Source organism: Megalobrama amblycephala, linkage group LG22, assembly GCF_018812025.1.
Source record: "Megalobrama amblycephala isolate DHTTF-2021 linkage group LG22, ASM1881202v1, whole genome shotgun sequence".
Taxonomy (NCBI): Eukaryota; Metazoa; Chordata; class Actinopteri; order Cypriniformes; family Xenocyprididae; genus Megalobrama; species Megalobrama amblycephala.
The window spans coordinates 28,773,998-28,787,472 of record NC_063065.1 but is presented as its reverse complement, the minus strand read 5'-3'; the positions used below and the strand labels follow the sequence as shown (position 1 = coordinate 28,787,472).

At 41.1% G+C, this 13,475-nt stretch overlaps 1 protein-coding gene across 3 annotated transcripts in view; it reads right to left on the bottom strand.

The window, feature by feature from the left end:
- Positions 1-4,543: 4,543 nt before the first annotated feature.
- Positions 4,544-13,475, bottom strand: part of rreb1a (ras responsive element binding protein 1a) — a 59,507-nt gene continuing 50,575 nt past the window's right edge. For all 3 annotated transcript variants that reach the window (XM_048175326.1, XM_048175327.1, XM_048175328.1), the window contains 5 exons: positions 11,554-11,743; positions 8,900-11,450; positions 8,606-8,770; positions 7,704-8,474; positions 4,544-7,605 (listed from right to left, as the gene is read on the bottom strand). In XM_048175326.1, coding sequence (XP_048031283.1) covers positions 7,088-7,605; positions 7,704-8,474; positions 8,606-8,770; positions 8,900-11,450; positions 11,554-11,743 — 4,195 coding nt within the window. In that variant the 3' untranslated portion in view covers positions 4,544-7,087. The remainder of the gene's footprint in view (positions 7,606-7,703; positions 8,475-8,605; positions 8,771-8,899; positions 11,451-11,553; positions 11,744-13,475) is intronic.

Below are 13,475 nucleotides of genomic sequence, written 5' to 3'. Positions count from 1 at the left end.
CAAAAAAGCACAGTAATATCATGGTCAGTACAGGTTTTTGCACTGTGGGCAGGTGCTAAAGTCCTGCTGGAAAAGGAAATCAGCATCTCCATAAAGCTTGTCAGCAGATGGAAGCATAAAGTGCTCCAAAATCTCCTGGAAGATGGCTGCATTGACTTTGCACTTGACAAAACACAATGGACCAACACCAGCAGATGTCACGGCCCCCCAAATCATTACTAACTTCAGAAACTTCCCACTAGACTTCAAGCAACTTGGATTCTGTGCCTCCCCAGTCTTCCTTCAGACTCTGGGACCATGATTTCAACATGAAATGCAAAATTTACTTTTATCTGAAAAGAGGACTTTCGACCACTGTTCACTGTCCAGTTCTTTTTCTCCTTAGCCCAGGTAAGATGCTTCTGACGTTTTTTCTGTTTCAGAAGTGGCTTAGTAGTCCTTTTCCTGAAGATGTCTGAGTGTGGTGACTCTTGATGCGCTGACTCCGGCTTCATTCTACTCATTGTGAAGCTCTCCCAAGTGTTTGAATCGGCTTTACTTGACAGTATTCTCAAGCTTGTGGTCATCCCTGTTGCTTGTGCACCTTTGCCTACCCAATTTCTTCCTTCTAGTCAACTTTGCATTTAATATGCTTTGATACATCACTCTGTAAACAGCCACCACATTCAGTAATGACCATCTGTGACTTACTCTCTTTGTGGAGGGTGTCAATGATTGTCTCCTGGACCATTGCCAAGTCAGCAGTCTTCCCCATTAGTGTGGTTTCAAAGAACAAGAGATACCCGGCATTTATACTGTAGGGATGGTCATTTAGTGAAACTCAAATGTAAATATTCTAATATTTTGAGATACTGGATTTTGGACTTTCATTAGCTGTACACTCTAATCAACACATTTTAAAAAAAAAACTTTTGAAGTGTTTTACTTTACATGTAGGGAATCTAGTATAAATGAAAGTTTCATTTTTTTTAACCTAATTTACAATAAAAAAAATGAACCTTTTCACGATATTCTAATTATATGACCAGCACCTGTAGTACAAAACTTTAATGTCACGTTCCTGTTACAAACAGGACCACACAGAATCTGCCATTCTACACATTTCCTGACCTTTACATATTCATCAGCACAAGTATTTTTAAGCTCAAAGTCAGTGTAAAAAATGTTAAACCTGCAGATTCTGGATTTGCTTAGAAGCCAATGTAATTATACAACCACCAACTCATTTAATTAATATTATAGTGTATTACTTCAACCACCAAAGTTTTTGTAATCATTTTTTTTCTTCTGTACCTGACATCTCATAATAGATGTAAATTAAATGAATGAGTTCAAATGTTTAGCCTTAAAAAGATTATTCTATATATTATTTTTTTTCAGTGGATACAGTAACAATTTTCCTCTTACTGTCTTTTTCCCTGTCCTAAATGGCAGCCTAAACACTCACGGTCACAAGTCCGCACTTTTGTGACAATGTTTGTGACATAATAAAACCAGTGAAATGCATTCTTATAATTTTACACAAACCTGTAATAATTCACTATATTAAATTACACAAATATAATATACTTTTGTGACAAAAATGTAAAATACTTTATTTAATCTCACTTTATTAAAGGGTTAGTTCACCCAAAAATGAAATTTCTGTCATTAAGTACTCACCCTTATATTGTCCCAAACCTGTAAGACCTTCAAATTAAGATATTTTTGATGAAATCCAAGGGTATCTGATCCACACATAGGCTGCAATGACACTGAATCTTTTGAGGTCCAGAAAGGCATTGAAAGACATCGATAAAACGATCAACGTGACTACAGTGGTTCAACTTCGAAGCTTTATGAATCTTTTGTTTTGAATCAGTGGTTCAGAGCATGTATCAAACTGCCAAAGACACACGAACCACTGAAATTTCAAAAGACTTATGACTAGGGCTGTTCAACGATAATCGTGATTATCGTGTACAATATAAGAGTCTGTCTTTGCATAATATATGTGTGTTTGTTCTGTGTATAAATATTATGTATATATAAATACACACATATATATATATATATATATATATATATATATATATATATATATATATATATATATATATATATATATATATAGAGAGAGAGAGAGAGAGAGAGAGAGAGAAATATATGCATGTATGTATAAATAATATATATTTATATTTTTAATTTTTTTATATTATATATAAATTAAATATTTTTTATAGAAACATAAGATATTTTTCTTAAATATATACATGAATGTATGTTTATTTATATATACATAATAATTATACACAAAACAAACACGCATATATTACGTAAACACAGACTCTTATTTTGTACATGATAATCACGATTATCGCTGAACAGCCCTACTTACGACGTAACGAAGCCTCGTTTACTGAAATCACGTGACTTTGGCACTCTGAACCACTGATTCGAAACAAAAGATTTGTGAAGCTTCATGAAGCAGTGTTTTAAAATCGCCCATTACTAGATATTGTTGAAAAAGTCGTTATTTTGTTTTGTTTAGGCGCACAAAAAGTATTCTTGTCACTTCATAACATTAAGGTTGAACCACTGTAGTCACATTGACCGTTTTATCGATGTCTTTTAATGCCCTTCTGGAAAAGATTCAGTGTCATTGCTGCCTATGTGTGGATCAGATACCCTCGGATTTCATCAAAAATATCTTAATTTGTGTTCTGAGGACAAACAAAGGTCTTGGGGGTTTGGGACGATATGAGGGTGAGTACTTAATGACAGAAATTTCATTTTTGGGTGAACTAACCTTTTAACCAACCTTTGCTGCTGTCTTTCAATTAAAGGGATAGTTCACCCAAAAATGTAAATTTGATGTGTATCTGCTTACCCCCAGGGCATCCAAGATGTAGGTGACTTTGTTTCTTCAGTAGAACACAAATTATGAATTTTAACTCCAACCGTTGAGGTCTGTCAGCCGTATAATGCATGTCAATGGGAGCTCCATTTATAAGAGCCAAAAAAAAAACATGCACAGACAAATCCAAATTAAACCCTGCGGCTCGTGACGACACATTGATGTCCTAAGACACGAAACGATCGGTTTGTGTCAGAAACCGAAAGTATTTATATAATTTTTTACCTCTAATATACCACTATGTCCAACTGCCTCCACAACCGGTTGGTGAGGTCTGAAAACAATCTCTGGTGACGGAAGTGATGTCTCGCGTGTATACATCTATGAGTGCGAGCGATCACTTCCTGCATCAGAGCGCGATCAGACCTCACTAACCGGATGCAGAGGCAGTTGGACATAGTGGTTTATTAGAGGTAAAAAAAAATGATATAAATAATGTTTCTCGCACAAGCCGATTGTTTCGTGTCTTAGGACATCAATGTGTCGTCACGAGCCGCAGGGTTTAATTTGGATTTGTCTGTGCATATTTTTTTGACTCTTATTGATGGAATTCCCATTGACATGCATTATTTGACTGACAGACGGCAACGGTTGGAGTTCAAAATCATCATTTGTGTTCTACTGAAGAACAAAGTCACCTACATCTTGGATGCCCTGGGGATAAGCAGATAACAATCAAATTTTCATTTTGGGTGAACTATCCCTTTAACTAATTCAACCATACTAATAAGCAAAAAATTACTTTAGATTAGATTTAGAAATAAGAGTGCTGAACTTCCTTCTGTATCCTGTTCTTCTGTAATCCAGATGGCAGCACAGCTGAAAGGTTTTCTTGAGCTGCGCCCTCTGCTGTACAGGTGACAATATGCATTTCCTTCAGCCTGAGGCTTATTCATTTACTTTTGGTGTGAACTTAACATTTGCCAAAAATAGAACTTTTTTTGTTGTTATTAAAAAACAAACAAGCCCAGCCCAGGTGAGAAAAAGTAATATAACGCATTACTTTTTATGAAAAGTAACTAACGCAATTAGTTACTTTTTTAGGGAGTAACGCAATATTGGAATGCATTACTTTTAAAAGTAACTTTCCCCAGCACTGGTTACAGCAGGAGTTAACTACTGAAGCCAACCAGCCAATCCTTGGTATGGATGCAACACACAAAACTCCTGGAAACACTACCAGTGTCTGAATATGCTTACTCCACTACTATACAGTAGGTGGAAAACAGTAAAAATTAAATGAGAAGTGTCTAAATTCACAGTATTCATAAAACATTTAGGTGAAAAATACCCAGATGACCTACTACTTCCACAGGAATTCTGAAGTGTGCATCCATTGGATACTTTATTATCCCACAAGGTTGTGAATGGCAGTGAAGCACAAAGCCAACATGGCAAATGTGGTCAGTCTGGATTTCATTCTTACTACACACATTCATACTACATTTAACTGTTGCAAAGTTCGTTCTGTATCAAATGTAGTACCGACTCACACGCACTTCTTTCTGGACACATGGGTTGAGAAAAATGTATAGGCCTTTACTGCTTTTCAAAAATAAATCTTGTTAATTCTGGACAAAAGTATGCATTAAAATGGCAACAAACACTGCCTGGTTGACTTTGGGAGGGTAAACAAACTGCCACACCTTTTCTTTAATATATCTTTATTGCTTGAATAGTTTTGATACAGAACAGCTTACATTTCTGATTCTGAAGCACTCATTCGAAGAACAAGAGTAGTGTACCAAAAATGTTCTGGTGATTCTGGTTCCATTCAAATCCAGTAGAATTATTTTTGGGGATGTAGCAGCGACACAAAACTCCCTTTTACATCGGTCATAACGTCAAACAGTGACAGCTCTCCATTCTTCCAAGAGACAGGGAGGATTTCAAATAAAACTCAAAAAATGGGGGTAAAAGAAGATTAACGTCTTGTAGAAAACCTATGAGTGGAATGTGGATTTGATAACTCCACCCTGTTCATTTGAATTCACAGTCAAGTGCTAAAAAAGTAGTGATTGACGATTTAACATATTCAGAAATCATAGGTGAAGAAAAGTTTTGCAAGGAAAATGATGATTTGAGAAAGCCTTTTGTACGAACCCTGAGAGTGAGACAGAGCGAGGAGGCGGGTGGGGCGAAAACAGAAGAAAAAAAAAAACATTAATAACTGAACAACAAAAGGTTATCATGCAAAACTACCCTACAGATTCACCCATAGCAGAATAACAGTAAATTTCACAGTTTTATACATAAAAGAATATATCAATGAAAACAACTTGTATCTCTCTGTCAAACTGAAATAATCATCATCATAATAATAATATAATAAAGATAACAGAAACAGACCACACATTCTAAAAAAAAAAAAAAAAAAAAAAAAAAAAAATGCATACAAAGGTCTACATAAAGCTTTCGGATCAAAAGTGATTATTATCATCATCATCAAGAACCCAGATCAAAGCTGGGATGCTAAGTATTGAATTTGAATCATTTTTTATGCAGCATAATTGTATTAATACATGGCTTCTCCACATTTACTTCTTCACCCGCACTGGGTCATAATAAATACATTAAAAACAGTTTGTGAGCATTCTTACCAGGAAACCAACCACTTCCACGCACAACCAACACAAAACACACTCACATGAACCCAGGAAAAGGCATCGGGAGAAGCAGAAGTCCCGGAATACACAGATTGAGAAAGCGATTGCAATTGCATTCAAGTTCATCCAATACTACAAGTCTCCCGCCTGAGCAGAGATGTTAGATCTTCACCACTAGGGGGCACACACAACTTGGTATCCAATCGGGGCAAATTCTCTCTCCAGCCCCACAATTGGTTAAATATTCCTTTTCACTCATTTGCCTTCTTATATCATCCCGCCACCGCATGGAGTTTAGTGGCGTGCAGATCACAAGTCATCTGTTTGGTAGACGGCTGCTCCAGGAAATCAGGAGACCTATATTTGAAGATTCTTACCAGTCCATGCGATTTCAAACAGTCTTCATGCCCTTTGAGGTTTGCTTTGTTTGTGTCTGAGGTTTCTTTACAACACAAGTTCATAAAACTGAGAGGTTAAAGAGATCCAACTACAAAAGAACATGTGATTGACATGGGGTCCTCCTAGTTGAGGAGCGCTGCAGGACGACACATCCTGACAGGAGGCAGCAGGGCGACAGGGTTCAAGTACACCATGAATTCTAGTTCATGAGCCCTGGCAGAAAGTGAGACACCTGCCTAAAGCTCAGAAGAAAGAGTAAGGCTAAAAAAAAAAGTGATGTTTTTGGAAGACAGTCACCCTGGAAACAGGTCAAGTACATCAGATTCATAACTCATGGGCTTCCTTATTGTGTGTTTTTGTGTGTGTGTGTGTTCTTAAGTAGCTGAGACAGGGCTTGAGGGACAGTAATTTATGAGCCCTTAAGTTAAAAATATGCCTTCCCTCATTAAAAAACACCCCCTTTGTGCCAAAAACAAAATGCTAATGCTAAGGACATCTGACACAATCAGCACAGCTGGACATTCATCACCTATTTTTGGGCAAACATTGCCCATATACTTTATGTGATAGCTGTTGAACACCTTTCCAAGTATGACCCTCAGATCTTTTCTGGGCTGTTTCCCCCAAAAATCTCTACATGATGCAGCACCCAGAACAATAGAGCTCATTACTGTAATAAAACAATTACTCTGGAAGCCTTTGTCATTAAAAGATTTAGACAAAAGGGGAAACTACTGGCAAATTAAGGGAGGACAAACAGCCATGAAGAAGCCCTGTGGTGAACAAGTCGTCTTTGCGTATTCCAGTTATGCACTTGGGTGCGAGCCTCTCAGTAGAAATATGTCCTGTTGTTAGTCTCAGCCTTCGCTGAATAGGGTATAAACCTGCTTTTCATAAGACGGTTTTCACTGTCACTGAACTGTACAATACGATATGCTAATTTGTTCATATATTGCTTATTGTAGTTCTCTCAGGATTCCAAAAAAATCAAAACGATCAATGTAAAATACTATAAAAATCAACTTTAGATCATGATAAATGCTGATAAAGATATAGCAAAAAAGTAGAAAGGCACTTGGAAACAGTCATCGCTTTTTTTTTTTTTTTCACTGCAATGTACTTTTGTTATATGGCACTGCTTCTTGTTGCAGCACAATGTTTCACAACATAAAGAAAGAGTCGCTCTTCACTTCACCCCAAGCAGTGGTGGTTCGGAGGTGGGCAAAATGTGCTCAGTAGTGGGCTTGGTGTGGATCTCCAGTAATCCTTGGATGAATCCCTCCGACGGCTCTATGTCAGATGTGGTGGGTGAATCTGATGCTTGTTCCTCTGCTGGAGGTTCTTTGGGTGTCTCTGTTGCTGGTGCAGGTCCTGTCTCGGAGGTTGGTTTAAACTCTTCAGTTTCCACAGCTGGTATAGTGGCTACGCAGTCCTCCTCTTTATCCTGTGAGGTCGGTTCCCCCTTCACAGTGTCTGCTACTTCACTTTCATTCTCAGAAGGTGGATTGGTGCTTGTAGGTGTGCACTCGCCTTCGCTAGCCGAACGCCCACTGAAGCCCTCCTCGTCGGGTCCACCTGTGAGCCCACAAGTCGAACCATCACTATCCACTCCACGTAGTTTCTGGTGGATACGCTGATGTCGGACCAAACTGTGCTTTAGGGTGAAGGTGCGCTCACAGGTCTGACACTTGTAAGGCCTCTCACCTGGTAGGAACAAGACATTAAAAACATTCAGCTTTTAATAAGAAACATTTAATTATCAAACAAGAGCTGTCTAAGTATGTTTTCAGTTTTGTCTTTACCTGTGTGAGAGCGCATGTGTCTGGTGAGATCCTGAAGACTCCAGAAACGTTTGTTGCATATATTGCACACCTTTTTCCTCTTGTCTGGCTTGCTGCCAGGTTCTTCAATTTCTCCCTCGGCACTCTTTGGTTCAGTTGCAGCTCCCTCTTCATCACTCCTCTCCTCCTTATCCTCCTCTGACCCACTCTCCACCACACTGCCTGTTCCCTCGTTCTCAGCCATGCCCTTCCTTAAGCTTTCCACCTCTTCTTCTGTAACCTCTTTCTTATTTTCAGAAGGCACAACTGGATCACCTGATTTTGTGAGGTTTTGTGCAGGTCCATTAGTTGGGTCTGATGCTACATCCAGCTGATGAACTTTCTCATGTCTGGTCAGGGTGGCAGCGTAGCGGAAACTCTTCTTGCAACTTTTGCAGGTGAATTTGGACTCCTCCTGAGGCGTTTTGTCAGAAATGTCACCATCTGCTGTAGGGGAGGACTGTGGCTGGTCTTTCTCAGTGATCTTGAAGTCCTTTGGCTTAGAGACAAATGTCAAGTCAAGGTTCTTATTGCTATGGGAATCGCCATCCTCTTTTTCTGGGTCACTGTACTTCAATGACTCGAGGGCTGTTGGGTCCTCCTCCTCTTTGTGAGGAAGAGGCTCTACCACAGCTGCTTCTGTCGGCTTGGCTGGTGAGGGTTTTTCAGCATCCGTTGCTACAGGCTTCTCAGGGTCTGAATTTGTGAGATCCATTGCCTCACCCACAGGAAGCTCTGTTTCAGATGTGCTCTCTAAAATATACATTGACAAATTACACCTCAGTAATAAAGTGCAGTTTTAACCTCAATAGTTAATCAACAGTTAAAAGGATTCCACCGTATATAAGCAATTTAAAGTTTCTATTATATATTATTTTTGATACCTGCACTCTCTGGTGAGCCTTCCTCTGCTTCTTTAGACTTGGGTATTACACCATTGCGCCTAAGCACTCGGTTGGAAATGCCATGCTTGCGTAAAAGATGCCGCTCACAGTTGGACTTGGTCGAGAAGAAGGCATCACATTGGGGACAAGGATATGGCTTCTGACCTGTTTAAGAAATTCAAAATAAAAGCAAGAAAATAAATTACACATACTTTGAGGGTAATATAGAAGGTGTACATTAACTCTGTACACCCTTGTAGTGCTGTAGTCTGTAAAAATGTACATAAGAGTCACCTGTGTGTGTTAACATGTGGCGCTGAAGCGAACTGGCCCAAGGGAAAACTCTGGGACAAAAGGGGCAAGTCATCTTTTGCACAGAATTTGAGTATGCATTCTTCTTCCCTTTGGACTGATGGGGTTGAACAGTATGCTGGGCTGGCAGGTGTTTCTCATCTTTCACCTCTTTCTCGTCACTACCACCTGGCTGCTGCCCGCCTTTTCTTGCCAACTCAATTGTGTTGGTCTGAAGATAGGCGCTAAACTTGTTGGCATCAGTGTTTGCCAACATCCTCTCAACACTTGCAAACTCCCCACTAGATTCCAAATCAATATTCGGGTCTGTGGCATTCATCACAGGTTTTTCTTTCGCTATGCTACTGGAAGGCCTTTTCCTGGACCTCTTCTTGGAGCTCTCTAGGGAGAGCTCCTCTGTCAAGGTATCTGGTGACTCTTGCTTGCCATGTGTATCAGAATCAGCCTGAAGGCTGTTAGTGTTGTCCCGTTTTAGAAGGTCAGGGGCACCAGAAACAGAGGAAATGATCTGAGCAATGGATGCCAATGGTGGAAGTTCCTTCACAGCAGCAGAGGAAGGTTTAGGAAGCAGGGGCTTTAGGCGCAAGGGCCTTCCTGCAGCATTAGTGCTACCAGTAATGGAGGTCAAGGCTACAGGGACCTGGTAGCATCCAAGCGGTTGGGACTTCTCATCAATGGACTTATCAGCCTGAAGAGCCTTTGCAAGGATGCTGATGGATGAATGTTCTTTCTTAATCTCTCTTGGCAATGTGGCCTCAATGTCTTGTTTAAGCTTCTTCAGAGGATTCTTAGGAATAGAGAGGTCAATGGGTTCCATGGAAGAGTCATAGGAGACAGGCTCAATTTTGATCCCGGGTGATCCACTCACACTTCCAGCACTGCTGCCCCCACGACTTTTGTTAGAGAAGTCCAGAGGTTGGTCCATATCTATGTTGTAGAAGTTAAGGTCTTCAACCTTGATAGGCTGCACCACAGTACTAGGAGAAACCCCATTGAGAGGAGATGGGTTTGGACTATTTTGGGTTGATGAAGCTAAAAGTGTGATTATGTGCTCTTCAATATCCTGCTCTTGGACCTCTGGATGTTGTTTCAGAAGGTGATGGATACAGTTACGCTTGGCAAGGAAGGCTGCTCCACAACGCTTGCACTCAAATGGCTTTCGCTGGCAGCCATTGTGTGTGCGCAAGTGAATCTGCAGGGCCCGGAAGGTCTTTAGGTCCTCCCCACAGAAGCGGCAGGTAGTTTCACTAGTCCCAGCCTGTTCCAGCACATCTGCTGTGGATGTGGACGAGGTAACATATTTTATGTTTTTCTCAATCTCCTTGCGATTGCTTTTCATGTGCTTTTTGCGAAGGTGACGCTCACAGTTAGCCTTGACAGTAAAAGGGTAATGACAAAGCCGACAGACATAGGGCCTCTCACCACTGTGTGTTCTCAAATGACGGATCAATGTAGCCTTGTCTGGAGCAACATAGTCGCAGATATTGCATTGGTGGGGTAGAATGCCCAAATGATATCGCATGTGTGCTTGCAGCACACCAGAGAACGCAAAGACCTGGTCACAAAATCGGCAGGGATATGAGCCTTTTTGAGATGTTCCTTTCTTTCCAGTGGTCTCTTCTAACTTGCCATTCTCCTGCTTGATATGTCTTTCATCCATGTCCATTGGGGTATGGGCATCTCCCATGCATTCTGCCTCCATTTGTATTCTCTCTGCAGAAGCCTGGTTGTTGGCAGAAGAGGGTGAGGAAGATGAGGAGAGATCCCTAGCTGTCTTGAGAGGATGGTTGGCAGGAGGTGGGAGGCTAGGGCTGATGCAGCCCAGTGAAGCTTGCTGGGTGTTCAAAAGTGGTGGTGGAGTTGAAGCTACCATACTGGTTCTGGGAGCCACCAAAGGCTTTGGCTTGAGTGGAGGCATCTGCTTGTAGCCCGACTGCACAGCACTACAAGGCGCCTTGGATAAGGGTGGGAGAGAGATTTGGTTAGGAGCAGCGGAAGCTACTTTGAGTATTTGCTGTATATCAGCGAGTTCCATGCTGGATTCACCACAAACAGGCTTCACCACCATACCACCATCCGGCTGCACCAGAAAACCTGTCTGAAAAGGCTGAAGGGACAGCAGTTTGAGAGCTTCTTGATGGGACAGACCGTGAAGAGTCGCTGGGTCTACAAGAGACAGGTTAACCCCTCCAACAAGTCCAGCCTCTTGAGGTACGGTGGACTGATTCGGCTCTACATGGATAATCCGGATGCTATCTAGCTTGGCTTGCAGGGCGTCCTCTTCTGAAGGGGCAGGCTTTATCTTAGAGATGTGCTTCAAGCCCAGGGAGTCCATGAAGCTGCTTTTCTCAGGAGCGGGAAGCTCATCTTTCATAATTAAGGGTGAAGTTGTCTCTTGGGTGCCACTGGAATTCCCATGTGAGGCTTTGTGCAAGTCCAGAGCTGAGCTAAGAGGGAATGCCTTATCACATGTGTCACATACAAAACGATGGAATTTGCCAGTACATCGGCGAAGGTTTGTTTCACACCAAATCTGTGGGTTAAAATAAAAATGAAACTTAAAAAAACTCATTCAAGGCAAAGAACATTTACATATTGTGCAGTTTAACCACATAAAGGTTGAATATGGCTTTTACCTGGGCAATACGAGGGAATTTCTGGCATGAAAAGTCAATGAAAGCCAGATCATTAAAGCCAAGAGGGATGGATGGGTTATTCTGAATAAAGGGCTGTCCACTGGGGTCTGTGGGTAGCTGCTTATGGGTAGCTGCATTGTGGCGGAGCAAACTTCGGTGTGTCCGGAATGAAATGCAGCATAAATCACATCTGGGAATAAGAATGCTAATGTAAGGTGTTGATTTCAAGATACACCACACACATTGTTTGTACTTAATCTGCCTGCTGTATATGCATAGATTCATGCTCAATAACACACTCACATTATTATTAATATTATTATTATTATTATTTATCATTGCCCAAAATCTTCAAGAAATACAGTGCCCAATCTACAGTGTGCTGTAGAAATACATCCTAGACATCCAAATATATCTGGCATTTCCTAAGTGAATTGCAAAGTCAGTAATAATCACACCCTAGCCTACAAAGGCTCTCGTTCTGTGTCTATCGGGTGCTGCAAGAGACAGCTGGCTAATGTCTGTGCACTGGTCTTGTCACATGCCCTGCCCCTGATCGTGGTGAAGACATGTCCATAGGGACTATAAGCTGCTTTTATCTCAGCAGACATACACAATGCAACGCAAGGCAGAGCATAGCAGCGCATCCACCTGAGAAGCATAATGAGCTAAATTGCTAACAGGTTGAAGATTACTGCTTGTGAATGTTTTTATAAATTTTGTCAGATTTGCATGAGAAAATCATGTTAGTTAAAATGGAGAAGCAAAATTTAGCTTTCCTGTTACAAAGAGTTCAAGCACTGTTACCTATAATTACACTAAACCATTCCCTGTCCAGGATGCAGTTGTTTCTATTGGCTATTTTGCAATGACTTCAAACATGGCTCATCCAATCAGATTTCAGAGTTGGAACTATTCATTTTATTATAGCATGTATGGGAGTGTCCGTGTTACTTGGAAGGGCTGTTTGGGTGAGACAGATAACACGTCGGTATCTTGAAAAGCATTCTTATGTCTGTTTGTACGTGTGAGTGTGGTTATTTTGCTGCTTTTAGAACTCTTCAGAGTGGAACCCAATTCACAGCAGTCTAGATCCTCTTAACTAGCACTCTTAGCTCTTGTGATTACACAGGATTAGTGCTAAATTTGCAGCAGTTCCATACAACAATAACTCTGCTCTGAAACGCAGACAGGCCCTGCCAACTTCCTTTACCCAGAGCCATGCCCTACAGCTATCCATTAACTAGAGGAGCTAGCTGTTGGTTGGGTGATTTTAGAGGGATAGTCTACAGACTGACGTCTCCAAGGATACAGCTACCACCTCACACGCATGCATGCATGCACACACTACTACAGAGATGTCCTGCAAAATGCATCTTGCTAAAGTCTCCTCCTGTGTCTCATTAAATCCCCCCCAGCCACACAACCTCTGTGGTACCTCCCCCCTGTATTTTTTCTTCTTTCCTCAGCGTGCCACTCCCTTGCCCTAAGCCTGGGGGCCACATGCAGGGGGGGTGGGGGAAGAACCTCTTAGGCCTCTCACGAGTGGGAGGGGGACACGTCGACAGGATTACAGACATGTAGGTATGATCATCCTCAACCAACAACATTTCAATAAGCTTAAAAACCAAACTTTGACACTCAGAAGGCCAAACCTGTAAAACAAAATGAAAGATTTCTATCTGAACCAAACAAATGTTTTTTTTGGGTTTTTTTTAACATGTAGCACAATATAAAAGGCAAATCCCACTGAAACAAAATCCCTTCGCATAGTTAGTAAGCAAAAGGAGTTGCACCCTCTGTATTCGGATGTGTTAAATTATGACTGTACCAGCACAAAGCATGCCACCATATCTCCCAGCAACTGCAGGGATCCAGCCTAAAGCCCCTGCTACTGGCGTCCCCCTGCAATACAACTCTCA